General features: G+C 50.7%; 1 protein-coding gene across 1 annotated transcript in view; it reads left to right on the top strand.

Annotated features, from left to right (window-relative positions):
- Window positions 1-14779, top strand: part of EPHA10 (EPH receptor A10) — a 34708-nt gene extending 19929 nt beyond the window's left edge. Inside the window, exons 6-17 of the mRNA XM_042885181.1 lie at window positions 65-186; window positions 1742-1904; window positions 2957-3065; window positions 3361-3416; window positions 3997-4122; window positions 5593-5778; window positions 7650-7711; window positions 7833-8036; window positions 9068-9217; window positions 9318-9496; window positions 9573-9734; window positions 10255-14779. Coding sequence (XP_042741115.1) covers window positions 65-186; window positions 1742-1904; window positions 2957-3065; window positions 3361-3416; window positions 3997-4122; window positions 5593-5778; window positions 7650-7711; window positions 7833-8036; window positions 9068-9217; window positions 9318-9496; window positions 9573-9734; window positions 10255-10369 — 1634 coding nt within the window. The 3' untranslated portion in view covers window positions 10370-14779. The remainder of the gene's footprint in view (window positions 1-64; window positions 187-1741; window positions 1905-2956; window positions 3066-3360; window positions 3417-3996; window positions 4123-5592; window positions 5779-7649; window positions 7712-7832; window positions 8037-9067; window positions 9218-9317; window positions 9497-9572; window positions 9735-10254) is intronic.
- The last annotated feature ends 1509 nt before the right edge of the window (window positions 14780-16288 follow it).

The following is a 16288-nucleotide window of genomic DNA, read 5'->3' as shown; positions in this document are numbered from 1 at the left end:
CTGGGGGCTTAGAGGGATGCTCTGCGTCAGCCATCACCCCCTGCTTTCCCCTCTGCCCTTCCAGTGCCAACTCCTGTCACTGACATCCGCACCGATAAAGTCGAGCAGAAGAGCATCTCCTTGTCGTGGCAGGAGCCAGGCTTCCCAACCAACAGCACCGAGTATGAGGTCAAGTACTACGAGAAGGTATGGCTCTGGGGGTGGAACCAGCACCCGTGAGGCTCTGCTCCTCAGCACCCTATGGCTCAGTGGTGGACAGTAAGGGATGTGAATGCATGCTGAGGGTTTTACTGGCACCTGGGACTGGCAGAAGCGCTTCCAGTGGGTGCTTGTAAAGGCTTTTCCTCTCCACCAGCCTTATGAAATCTGCTTATGTAAGTTTTTGGAAATTTGGGTTGTTTGGAGGGTTTATTTTAATTAGGGTGGTTTTTTGGTGTTTTTTTTTTGTTCCCATCTGTTCAGCTAGATTTCTTCCAGTCCTAATGTTGACATCTCCCTGGGAAGAAGAGTAAAGCCAATAACTTGCATTCATTCATTCTTTGGATGGATTTTTTTTCAAGAATAGAAATCTGAGCTTTGGGTGCTTGCCATCACCCAGCTAGACAGGAACTATAAACCATGTAGTGCTTCCTGAGCTGTGAAGAGGTGACACCTACGTTCATTGCCTGCTCTTTTGGGAAGTTTTGGACCAGTGGTCTTTGGTTTAGGATCAAGTGCCACACGCCCCAGACTTCAGTAAGCCGTGAGTGGCCTTGCAAGCTGGAAAGCCCACCAGCAAACATTTCTATGACAGCCTCTTAATTCAAAAAATAGCTGTTATTTGACAGACACAGCAGGATGAGAATTTTAGAAGAGGTACCAGTGGGCAGAGAGCAGAGACAAAGCTCTAAATCAAAATAAATGCATTTTATGACACAGTTCCGCAAATTACCTTATCTGCGTGTGCTCAGGCTCGTTATGAAACTGATTGCATGTCAAGCAAACTGTGCAGGTGACACGTTGGCATTCTGTATTTAGAAACAAGCTACCTTGAAGCTGATTCATATTAATGTGATTTTCAGCATCTGATAGATTTGAAAGGAGGAATCTGTGGGGGAGGGCGAATGCTGAGAGTAATACGGTAATTCCTTTGCAAATGGGCTGCAGCAACAAGATACTCAGGGTATGTGCAACGAGGAGACATCCTGCTTGGGTGGAGAATTTAAACTGTAGTTTAGCAATTACTCGCTGGAATGAGGCTCTTGATGCTGACAGGAAAATCAACTTGGTTCCTAATCTGCACTTTTAAAGCCATACTTTAGTGATGGAGATGCAAGGCGAGGAGTGCATCCAGCAGAAAATCCTTTTGGTGGTGCCATCCCCAGCCCTGAATGCACGCTGAGTCGTGGGTGCTGTGCTTGATGCCACCTCCCTTTGTCACACAGAGGAATCTGCATGTTGTTGGGCAGGTGGATAGAATCCCCAGGAGCCGTGCTGGGGTCCTCCCCACCCCTCTGCCCTCTGCCTCTCTTCATAGCGCCTTGTCTGATTCTAGCTGCCATTTCACGTGACCTATCCGTGTAATTTCAATGGCCAAAAGATCAGGTAAGAGTTGCCTTTTTGGTGAAGGCTGCCTGTTTGCTGGGTTGTGCTGGTGAGAGCTGATGGGAGGGGGGGGGGGGGGCCCCCACGGCTGTGACAGTGGGACTCTGTGGTGCAGCCGTTGGTCCCTTTTGACCTCAAGCAACTCTTTATTTCACAGGATCAAAGAGATCGAAGTTACTCAACTGTGAAAACCACCTCAACAGCCGTGACAGTCAATAACCTGAAGCCTGGCACCCTCTATATTTTCCAAATCCGGACATCTTCCTCGCAGGACTACGGCAACTACAGCCCCAGCATTGAAGTGGAGACATTGGCTGAGTGTGAGTCTTGCATGTGAAGGCTGAATCTCAGAGCAGGTTCTTCCCAGGACTTAGAATCATAGAATGGCTTGAGTTGGAAGGGACTTTTGAGGATCATGAAGCTCCGACCCCCTGCTGCATGCAGGGCCTCTAACATCCACATTTAATACCAGACCAGGCTGCCCAGGATCTCATCCAACCTGTCCTTGAACACCTCCAGGGACGGAGCAGCCACAGCTTCTCTGGGCAGCCTGTTCCAGGCTTATTTTTAATTGCATTGTCCTGTTTGCAAGACAATTGCAAACAAACACTAGAAGGGAGCATGGTGTAGTGGCAGTGGGGGCAATGATCTGTATGGGCAGCTGCCTCAGGGGACAGGAGCAGTTCAGAGACAGCTCTGGCCCTGGGTGCCTGCCCAACACATGGGGCATCTGCCTCCACGCGCTGCCCCCTGGCTCTCAGGCACTTCTCCATCCTGTGGCTGGATTGAGTCAGCCAGCATCGGTGTTATTTGCTGGGTTTTACTTTTCACAGTTTCCATTCATAACTATAGTCCAGAAGCATCTTATTTCACTGACTAAAAGTGGGCTTGGAGAGATGGTAGGGTTTCAGTTTAATAACCCACCCTGGCTGGAAATGAAAGCCCTGAGATGGCTGGCTCAGTACGACTCGCACAGATTGTGTTTAACAGGGCTTTAAATTGCATCCATTTACCACACAGAAGACATTTTTGGAATGAATTGAAGCCAATGAAAATTTTATATAGAATGTAGCTTTCTAATACCCCTGTTTGCAAAAGCAGGAAGGGGGAAGGATGAATGGAAAACAGTGGGATAGCCATCAATTTTAAACTGTTGTTCTCCCCCTCCCCCTTACTAAGCTGGATCCTTTGCTCAGTATTAAGTGGTGTCCTGACCCAGGGTGTGAATTGTTGGGAGGATGGGGAGAAGCAGCCTGGCTCTGCAGGCGGGTCATCCCCAGCCTTACTGGAGGACACAGGCTGGCACAGAGAGGTGTGGGACATGGGACGTGCCCCAGGCATGATGCTGATGGCTCTGCTTCCCTCCTGGCAGTGACAGTGGCCTCAAATGAGCAGAATCCTGTCCTTATCATCATAGTGGTGGCCATCGCAGGGCTGACGGTGCTGGTGTCCATGGTGGTTGGCATGATGGTCTGGAGGAGGTGAGTGAGTTGGTGGCTGTCCAAAGCTGTTCCTTGAGCCACAGGCTCATAGAATGGCTTAGGTTGGAAACGACCTTAAAGTCATCCAGTCCCAACCCTCTTGCCTTGGGCTGGCTGCCCCCACCAGCTTAGGCTGCTCAGGGCTCCATCCATGGCCTTGGGCACCTCTAGGGATGGGGCACCTACAGCTCTCTGGGCAGCACTGGCTCTAAGCATGGGCACTGGGCTCTGTTGACTTTTGTGCCCCATGGGAGGCTGCCCCAGGCAATGACACGTATCCTAATTCTCATTGCAGGCAGTGTGGGTACAGCAAAGCCAGCCAGGATGGAGACGAGGAGCTTTACTTCCACTGTAAGTGCAGTCTGGCCAGCATGGTTAGTATGGCCAGTGGGGTCCCCATATTTACTGCAATTAATTGCTGTTAATAACCCAACTCTCCACCATGCAGCCCTGACCCCTTTGATGTTAAGTGTTCCCATTCACATTACCCAGCGCAGGGCTGAGCACAGCGATGCTCTCTGTGGGCAGTGGGCTCAGCAGCTGCCATCCTCTAGCAGGGCACTGGTGTGCCCAGGGGGCGGGGATGCTCTTGGCAATCCCTGGGTCACATGAATTATTCCATCAGCTTTTTTCATAAATGGCTGTTGGAGAACGCAGCGCTGTTTTCTGGGGCTCTTCCTGGTGACTGAGCAGCAGTCATTTTACAGATGAGGAAATTCCAACGTTGGAATGGATTTCTTCGATGCCTGCTCGGCACACACAGGCTCTTCTGCTCCCTGGAGCATTTCAGGTGCCCACGTGCTGTTGGGATGCGCTGGGACTTCTCTCTCCTGATCTTTATGCTGCCCATGGGGGGTTTCTGTGCAGAGCAGAGCCTGGGGAGCACGGCGTCGCTCTTGTTAGCTCTGTGTATTTCCCTCCTTTGCTGCAGTTAAAATACCGACCAGGAGGACTTACATTGACCCGGACACTTGTGAAGATCCCATGCAGGCTGTGCACCTCTTTGCCAAAGAGCTGGATAATGCCAGTATTAAAATCGAGAGGATCATCGGGACAGGCAGGTTTCCCCCATGGCCTCTAACACTGTGTCCCTATGCATCATCCCCTGCTTGGCCACTGCCTGCCAATGCTGTCCTGGGCAGCTCCTCACCCTCCATCACCATCATCCCTTCCCACAGCTCTGGGCATGGGGTTGGTGTGTTGTCCTGCAGCTGGATTTCCCCTTCTGCTTTGTTTTGTGGCACTATGTACAGCCAGCAGAGTGAGGCGTGCACCAGAGGCATCAGCAGTGATCTGCATCTGGGCAGGATGACAGCAGCACAGGAGCTATTTATAAATATGTGAACTTAATGATTTATTGATTTTCATCACCGTCGGTGCCTAAAACTTAAAAGCAAATTAAAATCCCCACGCTGGGCCCTAGAGCTTTAACTGCTAATGTGCACCAGAACACGGGAAACACGATCATTCTTTGTCATTTTTTTTTCTTTTTTTCCCCTAAAGATAAATTCAGCTGCAGAGTAAGAAGATTTGGGGGTGGGGGTTGCCCTCCAGCTCTGAGGGCAGTGATGGAAGGAGCAGCAGAAGTCATCTGGGTGCTGCTGGGCCCGCAGTCCCACATCGCTTCCAGAAACAGATCGGTGTTTGAGAAGATCAAGAAAGAAATTAGTTGGGGAGATGTTTAAATATAAAGAATTTAAGAGTGCATTAGTCTCGCTGCTGACCTAACAAGCACCTGGCTTTCAGATCGATAAAGCTTTTCAGATCTACTCTTTTTTTTTTTGCTGTAAAGCCAATATTGGCCTTTTGCTATCAGTTGGGTAGCTCCTGTTTCTGAGCACGTGGCTGTGAGGAGCGGGGTGCTCAACCCCAGGTGCTGCTTGGATGCTCCAGGTCCTGCTGTGCTTTTTTTGCTGCACAAAGCAGAGCTATGCTTGGATGCAGAAGGGGCTGGAGCCAGAGAGTGTGAGCGTGGTGGCTGGGATTGATCTTCTCATGGAGAAGTGTCCAATATGCCCTTGAGCAGAGCGTTGTGAGAACGTAGCTTGGAGACTGAGAAAGAAGAGGCATTGCATTTGTGTTTTTTAGTCTCATGTGCTGATGCAGAACTTGTGTGGGGTCAGGGAAGGCAGCACAGAGGACAGCAGGGGGAAAGCTGCATCCAGGCAAGGCTCTGTGCATGGCTAAGGTCTTGCAAATCCTCTGGTTAATGATGGGAAGGTCTGTCTTGTGGGTGCAGTGAGGCTCCTGGCTTGTGCTGGAGAGCTGCACTGTGTGTTCCCAAAACAAAGGAGGTAACTCCTACAGGGAAATCCTTCAGGACTGCTGCCTTCTGCTTTAAGTGGGTGCTGTAAATTGTCTTAGAGCACACTGTGACAGCATCACCCTTGCACAGCGCTCCTTCCTTCACGGTCTGCAAATATAACAAAGGTTTGGTGCAAGCGATGTGCGAGCTACGGCAAGGAGCCATCTGGGAACGTGGGGATGCCCCAGTGGGGATCCTGCTTACCCTCTTTGTGCCATACAGGAGAGTTTGGAGAGATCTGCCGGGGCTGCCTGAAGCTGCCCAGCAAGCGGGAGCTGCCGGTGGCCATCCAGACACTGCGGGCTGGCTGTTCTGCCAAGCAGCAGCGCTGCTTCCTGGCCAAGGCGTGCACCATGGGTCAGTTCGACCACACCAACGTCATCCGGCTGGAGGGAGTCATCACCAGAGGTAAAGGGGCTGCATGGGGCAGTGTTGGGCTTTGTGCTTCACGGAGGGACTGAGCAAAACCCACCTCTGTGCTGCGTTATCACCCTGTTTGTATCTGCTGGCGAGTGCTGGCTGTTGCAGTGCGTTTGCAAGGGATTTCTGTGTAGGATGGCGTTTTCATTTCAATTGTTATGCATGCGTGTGTGTATATACGTAAACTTTTTTTTCAATATGTTCAACCTAAGGTGGCTTTACCATCTGTCCTCTCGTTTTCAGCCCCCAAATCCCAGTTTGCTCCTTCCTCACTTTGGAGAGTAAGGTTGCAGAGCGTGGATGCCCTGCCCTGCCTGCATGCTGTGCTTGTGGCTCCTCCAGCAGCCTGCAGGGTTCAGGGGCCATGCAGTCACCCTGCGTGCAGCGCCCTTCGTGCAGGGCTGATCCAACATCTTTGCAGGAGGCACAACGTCAGCACTGCCTGATGAAGGCACAGTGTGCAAACCAGTCTGTAGTTTTACCATGCAAGGCATTTCTGCACCTTTCTTTCCTTTTTCCAGACAATGTTCCCATGTAGGAGTGTCTATGCATGGTGGCAGCCGTGCTGCTGACCCACAGTGCCCTGCACAGCACAATGCCAATGGTCTCTGGAACTCCATCAGCATGGAAATGATGGAGCCAGGTACTTTGTACTCAAGAAATGCCTTGTGCTGCTGGAGAAGCACAGAAAGGAGTGCTGGAACCTTTCACAGCAGCACTGTGGTGTCAGGGGGCGACGACAGCCTGATTGCCCTCTGACAAAGTGCAAGGATGCTGATGTTGGTGATGCACTGCAGATTTTGGGCAGTGTGCTCAAGCTGATGCTTTGGAGATGCCGTGGTGCTGTGAGTGCAATGCTGTTGTTCTCTGAAAATCAAGTGTTAGCTATTTTAGCATTCTGATGATTAATAAAGTGCTTACAGCTAGATTAATAAATCCGAGGAGTAGGACTGGCTTAGCAGTACAACAGTGTGCTTTTAATAAAAGCAAATTAGAGGGAGGTGGTGTCGGTGAAACAGATGAGGCCAACTGCTCCCAGCCCTCATGGGAGTGTGCAGTGAGCTGCTCTGTGTTAAGTGGGTATGGGTGTAAATCCAAAGGCATGTGAGCACATGTGGTGACTTGAAGCAGCCCTTCAGGACACAAGGAAGTATCTCTGCCCTGAGTCTGGCTGCTTTTGTGTAATTCTCTAAGTAATGTGTTTATTTGAAATGATTTCTTTGTGTTAAGAGACACAGACTCCGCAGGAGCATCTTGTCCTGCTCTTGGATAAGTCTGTGTTATGTGAGTCTGTGCCCATATCACGACCTCTGAAGAAAGTGCTTGACTTTGTAACAGGCTTTCCAGGACAGCTGGAGAAATGAGGACAAGCTCTTCACCTGATTTCCTCTTGCCAATTGTATTTCCATCCCTTTTAGCCAGATCTTCCCCTTGTTGAGCTTCATTAATGCTGGCAGAACTTATTGTGTGGCCACACTGTTGGGGTGCAGGAAGCTCAGCACCGTGCTGGGGTTCTGTGCATCTCTTGGTTTTGATCATTCAGAACAAGAAAACCACATCTTTGCTGGGAAGCACCTTCCAACATGAGCTCCTCCCTCAGCAATGCTTCATGAGTCTTAGTGCATGTGCTCAGCAGTGCCAAAGCACTGCTGCTTTCCATCAGCAAGCCTCCCTCACCCATCCCTGTTGGTCACATACGTCGCCTCACCGGTGGAGTTTGTGACCAAAAATCCCACGTGGAAAATCTATCAAACATCCTGTATTTGCAGGTGGGGAGGTTTGAGGGCAGGGAGTTGTGCTCTGTGCTTCCATTCCCCCTTCAGTAGCATTCATGCAGTGCTCCTTGTCTGTCCATGCAGGGAGCACCATGATGATAGTGATGGAGTACATGGGGAACGGAGTGCTGGACTCTTTCCTCAGGGTGAGTGCTGTGTGCTGGCTGCTGGGCTCCATCACCTGCTCAGGCTTCAGCAGGCATTGCTCAGCTCCAGCTTTTCCTCCTCCTCTTTTCTTTCTTTCCTTCTTTTTGGTTTTATTTGCAGAAACACGAGGGCCAGCTCACAGCCAGCCAGCTCCTCAGCATGTTGCTGGGGATCGCTGCTGGCATGAAATACCTGGCAGAGATGGGTTACATACACAAAAGCCTGGCTGCCCACAAAGTCCTGGTGAACAGCAGCCTGGCTTGCAAAATCACCGGATTCAGACGGCCGCAGGAAGATAAGATGGAGACCATCTTCTCCACCATGGTAAGGTGCCTTTTGGAATGGGATTTGGACATGGAATGTGTTGGGCTGGGGATCTGCCCCTCTGCATGGCAAGCAGCCTTGGGCATCATTAGCTCTAGTTTGTCATTCATAATGAGGTTCATAGTTTTCAGTTAAGAACGTAAGTCCTGCTTGTTTTGTGCTCGCACCTCGTCAGCTCACCCTGTCACAGCTGAACCTGTTAGTGCATTGCATTAACTGGGCACAGAGGTTTTAAAAAGCCCTGATTGTGTGCACTTAGCTGAGCCCTTATTGTTTGCAGGGAGTGTGCAGGCAGTGCCAAGGAGGTGTGCTGGCTGCAGGTACCTGGAGCTGTGCCCCAGTGCTGGGCACTGCTGTGCCAGGGAGAGAAAGGTCTGGGTGTGGGGTTCAGCCCATGATCTGTCAGGAGCTGCACTTTGCTGCCATCTCTAAGCTGGCAGATAGCAGCAAAAATCTCTGAGAATATTTTTTCAGCCTTTATCATGGGCTCCAAGGAGACCTTGGGGAAAGCATCCCCATCCTAGAGAGAATGTGGTGAAATGGGACCAAGCTCTGAGCAACCCACAGAGTTTGGGAGAAACCTTTCCGTGGCACGAGGAGCCCAGCTGGTAGCTTAGGGGTTGAGGTCTCTCTGCTGTTAATTACAATTAGCTGCAGTGTCTGTCACCTGCTTCCCCCAGTGCATCCAGAGGGTTCTGCAAAGGTGGAGGACAGGGCTGCTAATTACAGGAGAGCAGCCGGGGTGGAGGAGCTGTGTGTTTGTGCAGCTCTGAGATGGCTTTCGTTAAATATTAATGTATAAAGTGCCATCAGCTTTTCCCAGAGCCATTCTCCCTGCCATTAATATTTCAGGACTCGCCTTCCCATGCAGCATACCATTGCATGACCATTTTAAAATAAATGGAGGCACGAGTTGTCAGAGCTGCACGTGGTATGCAGGGGGAGAGGATGCATGAGATGGCCACAGGCATCACTGTGTCACTCTCTGTCCTATGTGACAGCCCCATATCTCCCCTTTTTCTGCCTGGCAGCGTGGGAAGAGCCTGGTGCTGTGGTCAGCCCCTGAAGCCATCCAGTACCACCACTTCAGCCCAGCCAGTGATGTGTGGAGTTTCGGCATCGTCATGTGGGAGGTGATGTCCTATGGAGAGAGACCCTACTGGGACATGTCCCACCACGATGTGAGTGCCCCAGCTGCGTGCCTGATATCGTTGTATGGCTCACCATATTTGATGCAATCTGTATTCACCATCCCCCTCACCTCTCTGCCTTTCCGTGCAGGTGATGAAGGCAGTGGAGGATGGCTTCCGCCTGCCTGCCCCAGCACACTGCCAGCCACCGTTGCACCAGCTGATGCTGGACTGCTGGCAGAAGGAGCGCAGCCAGCGCCCCAAATTCTCCCACATCCACGACGTCCTCAGCAAGATGCTGCAGAGCCCAGAGCCGCCTCCATGCACCAGGTGCCTGCCTGTCCCCGTGGGGCTGGGACCCTGCCATAAGTCCCCACTTTGCCCCTCACCTCCCTTCTGCCCGCAGGTCCCGCAGCACTGTGCCCCTCACCGAGCGCTCCTTTGTGGCTTTCCCGGCGTTCAGCTCTGTGGGAGAGTGGCTGGAAGCCATAGGGATGGGCAGGTACCGGGATAACTTCACTGCTGCAGGCTGCTGCTACCTGGAGTCCGTGGCCAGGATGACAGCGCAGTAAGTGAGAGCGTTAGGCTGCAGCCTGGTGTTGCTGGGTTCAGTTTAAGCAGAAATTTGTAAGGTTTCTAAATTACAGCCTCTTGTGGCGAATGGAGGAGGCAGATGTTCCCAAATGTGTCTGCTGAAAGCTCGCTGGCCTGGCTTTGGTTGCTTGTGCTGTGCAGTTCAGCTGCTGCATTTTGGAGCTGTGGTTTGGAATTTTAATCCGTAATTTCTAGCAGCAGTAGCATGTTACCTGGCCCACATACAGAATGGGGTCAGAGATCTACTGACAGATGGTACTGTGGGCAGCATGGGGCCTCCATATCCAGGAGCTGTGTTGGGAACTGTTGTGTGCTGTGGGCTTGTGTCACCCCCAAGCTCCTTACCAAGGTCGGTATTGTTCAGCTGGGACAATGCACTGGGGACTTTCTTACTGCCCAATGGCCTGAAATTCATGCTGCTAATTGATGGAGAGCAGCCAGCACGGGAGGCTGAGATTAGGATTGTTCCCCTGATCATGGGGTGTATTTTGCAGAGATGTCCTGAGCCTGGGGATCACTCAGGCAGAACACCAGAAGACCATCCTGAGTGGCATCCAGACCCTGCGGGCCCAGGTGATCCAGATGCATGGCAGGGGTGTGCAGGTGTGACGTGGAGCACAGACCAATGGAGCAGAAGGAGGTGCTGGCCCATGTTGGACCAAATTCGGAAGCCTTGCAGTTTTGGGTGGGATGTGGGATCTGGTGGGCTGCTGCCAGATGTGTCGTTCCAAGTGGTAAGAGGGCAGGGCATGCCATCCCCTGTGCTGGGGAAGCTGTGTTCCCAGGCACCAGGTACAGTGTACTTGGGTGGCTATGGTTCTCCCCATTGCTGCTCTGTAAGATGAGTCAAACTGTAATGACACCATTTCACATGGTAACTAGATTAACAGGGTGGATGAACATTTCTGTGCTGTCTTCATCCAGAGCTGACAGCATTTTCCTATCTAGCATCCTACTGGTGAAATCCATGGGTATTTTTATACAGGCTGACATCTTCTACCAACCCCACCAGGAGCTTTTATTGCTTTTATTTTTAGAGGCTCACACCCAGCTTCAGGAAGGTGACTTTGCCCATCTGGCACGCTGGAAGGAAGCTCTGTCCCAGCCATGTCCCTTCTGCTCAGAGTCACCTTGCTGAATTCTGACACCACTGTCAGTGAACAAGAGACAAATGTTCGCTGCCAAAGTGCAGTGCTGAATGTTTGGAAGATGCTTTTGACAAGACAGTTTCAGAGGAGGGAATGGAAGGCTTTGATGAAGATAGCCACAGCCAAGAGAGGGGAAGTAGAGAAGCCTTGGGTTGCCCCACGTTCAGCCTTTTGTGCAGGTCCTGGTCCATCATTTCCCTGCGTGAGCCCACCAAGTGGGATGGAGTTACAGAGCAGCAGCAGTGAGCAGGAACCTGCTGCCCTTGGAGGGCTGATGCTAAAGCAGCCGCTGCTCCTTTAGCCCCTTTTCCCTTCTTCTTGCCCTGCAAAGTCTTGCAGGCATCCTGTATCCTCGCTGGCAGTGGGGGAGCGTGATGGCACCAGGAGATCCAGGAAGGCAATGGGAGTGAGGTGTGGCAAGCTGCTCCTTGCAGGTAGGAGACATCTTTAGGAGTCTGAAAAAGTGGAGGGGTCTGGTTACCCCCAGCTCTAACACAGACCCCGTGAGGTCTGCCAGCAGCTGCGTTTGCTCTGCAATCCCAACACTGCACCATAGCTTAGGGCACTGGTATAGAAATAACCACTGGGAAAGAGGCGGGGGGTACAGCTGGATGTGGTACAGCTGGATGTGGTACCCATCCTGCAGATAGAAACAGAGCATTGCTGCGTGGCTGAGGGATGGAGTCAGGGGTGCTGCTGGGCTCCAGGTGGGCACACAGCACTTTGTTTTCTAGCAGCCCTGCACAGCGTGCCTCGTGCGCTGGCGTTTCTGCTACAGGCCCAATCTGTGACAGAAGGCATAAATAGCATCTGCTTAACAATTCTTTGAAGTTAGTTAATTAAATGGGTCTTTGTAGCCTCGTACAGAGCTTTGTAGGCCTTTTATTATCATCTGTATGTATTGCGAGTGAATTATTAATGATGAAAGACAAAGATTTACAAAAGGAATGAGTGCTGTGGAAGGTGTTCAGTGCAGTTGAAAATCTGTATGCGTAGGATTCAGGTCTTCTGCAGCTAACCTGTGCTGAGGGGATGCATCTAAAAGGCAGTGAGCTGCAGGGCACTGACACAGCTTGCTTGCAGGGCTGGCATGGCACCCACCTGCCCAGAATGAGGTCACATCTGTCCTGACCCCACAGCCTTCACAGTTGCTTTAAGGATCCAGCAAAGCCCCATTCCTGATGGGTTCCTTCAAACCAGCACAGTGCTGTGCCCTCAGAGCCCTCTGGCTTGGCTTCTTAGACCAGGGCTGTGAGTGCTCAGGACTACATTTAACTTTGTTCAGCTATTTCAATGTGATTGCATTGGAGATCAGAGCTCTTTGGCTGAACTCCAACAAGCGGAGTCAAGAAGGTGCTGGCTAAGTATATTTTTTTTCTGCCTCATCTTGCCATTTGAAGGCAGAGCTGCAGTGAGCTGCCACCAGCTCTCGGTGCTCTCCTCCTGCAGTTTGGACATCGTTCCCTAATGCCATGAGGTCATTTTTTGTTTGTTTGTTTGTTTACAGAATTAATTTGCCTTTAGGTTTTGCAGTTATTGGGTCCGTTGCCAGCATCCAGACATATCACACCCAAAAGAGTAATAATTATGAACTGAAACCTTCATTTGGTAGAAATGCCAGATCCCAAGGATCAAGTGCAATTTGTATGCTCGTTATGTTTACATTTTATCTATAGAGAAAGTATATTAAGAGTTCTCTGGGCAGGGAGCTGAACCAACGTGATTTCTGATCCCACTCCTGTCCCTCCTGCATGGAGGCGGCTGTAGGATGGGCTGGGTGCAGGGTGATGTGGTGCCGTGGTGGGCACCCTGGTCTGGAAAACTGCTGGCCTTGAGCATGCAGAAGGCCTTCTCTGGGTCTGCAGTGTGCAGGAAGGTTGGGATCATCCTAGTGGTCTTTTTGACCCTGAATGATTGCATGATTCTTTGAAGGTGCTGAGGGCTCTGAGCATCACAAGTGCAATGGTGAGGAAGTGAAGCTAGCAAAAAGGAATGAAATTATGGCAATAAGAACAGCAATCAGCAACTGGGGAAATCACTGGGGAGGTGCCCCAATCTCTCTAACACCCATCTGACCCACTGGGGGAGGCTGAGGAGCTGCTGAAGAGGCTGAGGAGGCTGAAGCCTCTGCCCACAGCTGTGCATGGAGTCCAGTCCATGAGTGCTCATCTCTGATGGCAGCACCTTGGAGCAGCTGGGAGGTGCTGGGTGCTCCTGCACAAGTGTTCCCATGACTGTGAGGGGACAGTGCAGATCCCTGTGTGCCTGGTGAGTGAGATCAGGTGTAGGGATGCGTGCAGAACTGCACAGAAGTGCCTGAGAGCAATGAATTCTTGGCAAAAAGTGGATGAGAGAGTGGAGTTTCCTTTCTGACAGATTAAATGTTATTCCTTGGGAATGCTCCCGGGTTTTATTTGTCATTTAAGAACCTACAACCAAAGGCAGTGCTGACAAAAGCAACAGACCTGGCGAGCTCCAGTGCAGGGAATGATTGCATTCCCTACAGAGGCAGAGGGGGATGTTGGGGTGAGGAAGGGGCAGTCCTTGTCCTCATCCTTCCCCATCAGTGAGTTCACAAAGCCTCTTGATCCACATGGCTGAGCACTTGCATGCTGGCTTTGTGCTGGAGTACTTCAATTAAAAATGAGACCATTTTTCAGTCACTTCTTAAGCGTTTCCCCTGCAGAATGAGGCTCCTGTACTGCATTCTCTATCTGTTCCCAAAAGAAATTCCGTGTTTAATTACTTTCCTGACTTCCTGTGGTTGAGGGATGTGGTGTTTCACAGCTGTTTCTCCTTGACAGCATCATTCTGTGACCAGGGCAGGAGCAAGGAGTGCTTGCCATCCTGGTCCGTGCTTCATGGCTCACAAGTGGCATCAGCACACACCTGTAGCTGAGCTCTCTCGGCCCTGAAGATAATCAGTTGAGCAGATTAAGTTATAAATTCTTGCTACGATTTCAAAATTAACTCATGCCCTCTAAACCTCCTCTTTGGGGAAGTATTCAATGCCTTATAATTAAATTAATTAGCAATGCTGTTGTGCAGCTGCTCAACCAAGGGAAACACCTCAAGAGGAGATGCTCTCAGCCCATCCATGCAATGTGGGCAGAGCTCCCCAAACGCATCGTGCTGGTGCTCAGGAGGGCACAGGGCAGAGCTCAGCCCACCTGCACCATTGGCACCAGGTGACTGGGTTGGAGAAGGGTGAGGAAGCAGCACTAGGTGACCTGCCTGAGCTGATGGGTATTTTGGGTTGGTATCTTTAGGTTTCTGCTGAAGTCATGCAGGAGTTCACCAAGGTCGGCGTCCCCAGACCCCCATCCCACCCTGAGCAGCATCAGCACCACATGCCTCTGGGATCTTGTTCCCTTCCTTGTTCCCAGCACGCTCTGTTCTCACGCAGCCTCCTCTTGCTGTGCTGTTCCGTGTATTCCTAAGGAGGATGTCTCCACTAGATGTTCCTCTTGGCCAGGGAGAAGAGGCACAGCACAGCCTCTCCTTGGGAGTTCTCTGCACATCGTGGAGAAATTCCTCTCTGCAAATCCTCCCCTCCTGCAATGAGCCCTGCATTCCCCCTGGGCAGAAGGGCAGCTCCCAGCAGTGCTCCTCTCTGGGGCAGTTTCCTGCAGCCAGGAGTCGAGGCAGAGTCAGTCCAGATCACGTTGGTTCACCTCCAGCTGCTTTTTGATAGTCATTAACCACGTGTTATATACTGTAAATACATACTTGAGAAGTCAATATATATTTTTATAAGCTTGAAACAAATGTAATATAAGATCATAAGGGAACACTGTGTACATTCAATGTTTGAGCTATAGTCAGACATCTCCAGGGAATCACTGTTGGTTTGGAATAATAATAAAAATAATAGAAGGTAATAAAGATCTATTGACATTTTTGTTAATTTTGTATTTATTGAACTACGTTTGAAGATTGCAATAATGAGATGCCTAAATACCGAAGTAAAAACAACACTAATTCTGTCCTGGCTTGTCTGTGTGGGTTATTTCAGGTATCTTGATGGAAAACACAGTGCCAGCAGGGGTGCCAGGTGCCAGGTCCTGCAGAGCTTAAGCAGTAGCCAGGTGTAAAATGATGCCCTGTTTTATTAAACAGCAAGTGAGCTCCTGCTCCTATTGCTGAGAGTGCAGTGGTGCTTTCTTGCTTCTGATATTTCCATAAGGGGAAAAATAATGTTTAATGAGTGCAGCTGGTGCATTTTGAGGAGGGAGAGGCTATAGGGCTGGCAGGGATCCCCACAGCCCAGGGAGCTCACATGGAGCAAAGGGAAAGCGCCGCCAAGTTCCTGCACTTAAGGCATGAAATAAATTGTTTAATTGGGAAAAGGCAAGCAGTGTAAGGCCAGCACGTTAAATGCAAACACTGCACAAATAGTAATATTAAGAAATAATTCAGTGTGTCTAATTCAGCAGTTCCCATTCCTTCTCTTTTTCTTAGGCTGCTTAATGCCAAGGAGTGCATACAAAGCCTCGTTGCAGCGCGCTGACAGCAGTGACAGCTGCTCCAAAAAGGGAACTGAATGGGTGCTTAAACTGGGTGAAGTCTATTTGCCTTCTGTCGATCAATTAATTCAGCCAATCTTCACTAGGAGCCCGGCCAGGGCTATATTGGCACTATAAAGAACTAATTAGAGCTCTGAAGCGGGCCTGTGAATAGCGGCTCACAGCGCAGCCATCAGAGGTGCTTTTTGCTCAGGCTTTACCTGCTGTGCTGCCTCCTGGGGCTGTGTGTGTGATGTTTTCCCCTTTTTTGGGTGACTTTCCTTGTAAGGATGGGGTTTGGATACCATCATGCTGCTGGGATGGGGATGGGATGCTTCCAGCGTGGGGTAGGGATGTGCAGCAGGGCCAGGGGACTCCATCACCCCCTGGGTCACTCCCAATGCCAGGTCCATGTGTTATCTATGAGGGAGGCAGATTTTTGGTCTTATTGGGTCACACATTTGCACTGCGTGGTGTCAGCATGTCATGCTCTGAGCTGGAAGCTCTGTCTGCATGACTTATTGCTCCCTGCTTTACGCCTGCCCTGCTGCAGTGATGGATTGCATGGGCTGACATTGAAGCTTCTGCTCCTTCCTTCCCCCTCATCCTCTGCTGGTGGAGCTGAGTGGGCTGAATATTTTCTGCACAACAGACACAAGCAAACGTCTCATAATCTAATCCCAGTCCTCGGAGGTTTGAGGGGGAGTTTCCAGCCTGGGCTGCAGCTGTGTGTGTGTGTCTGTGTATCCAGCAGTGTGTGTATCAGCCTCTGACACACGCAGTGTCTTTGAGGAAGCTCTGGAAAACATCTGGAAAATCATGTCCCCGCTCTCCAAGGACAGCAGCATCTGTCACCTTGCTGTTTGCCTTGTGTC

Source organism: Lagopus leucura, unplaced genomic scaffold, assembly GCF_019238085.1.
Source record: "Lagopus leucura isolate 7727_CA_CO unplaced genomic scaffold, USGS_WTPT01 Super-Scaffold_100048, whole genome shotgun sequence".
NCBI lineage: Eukaryota > Metazoa > Chordata > Aves > Galliformes > Phasianidae > Lagopus > Lagopus leucura.
This window is presented reverse-complemented; position numbering and strand designations above follow the sequence as displayed.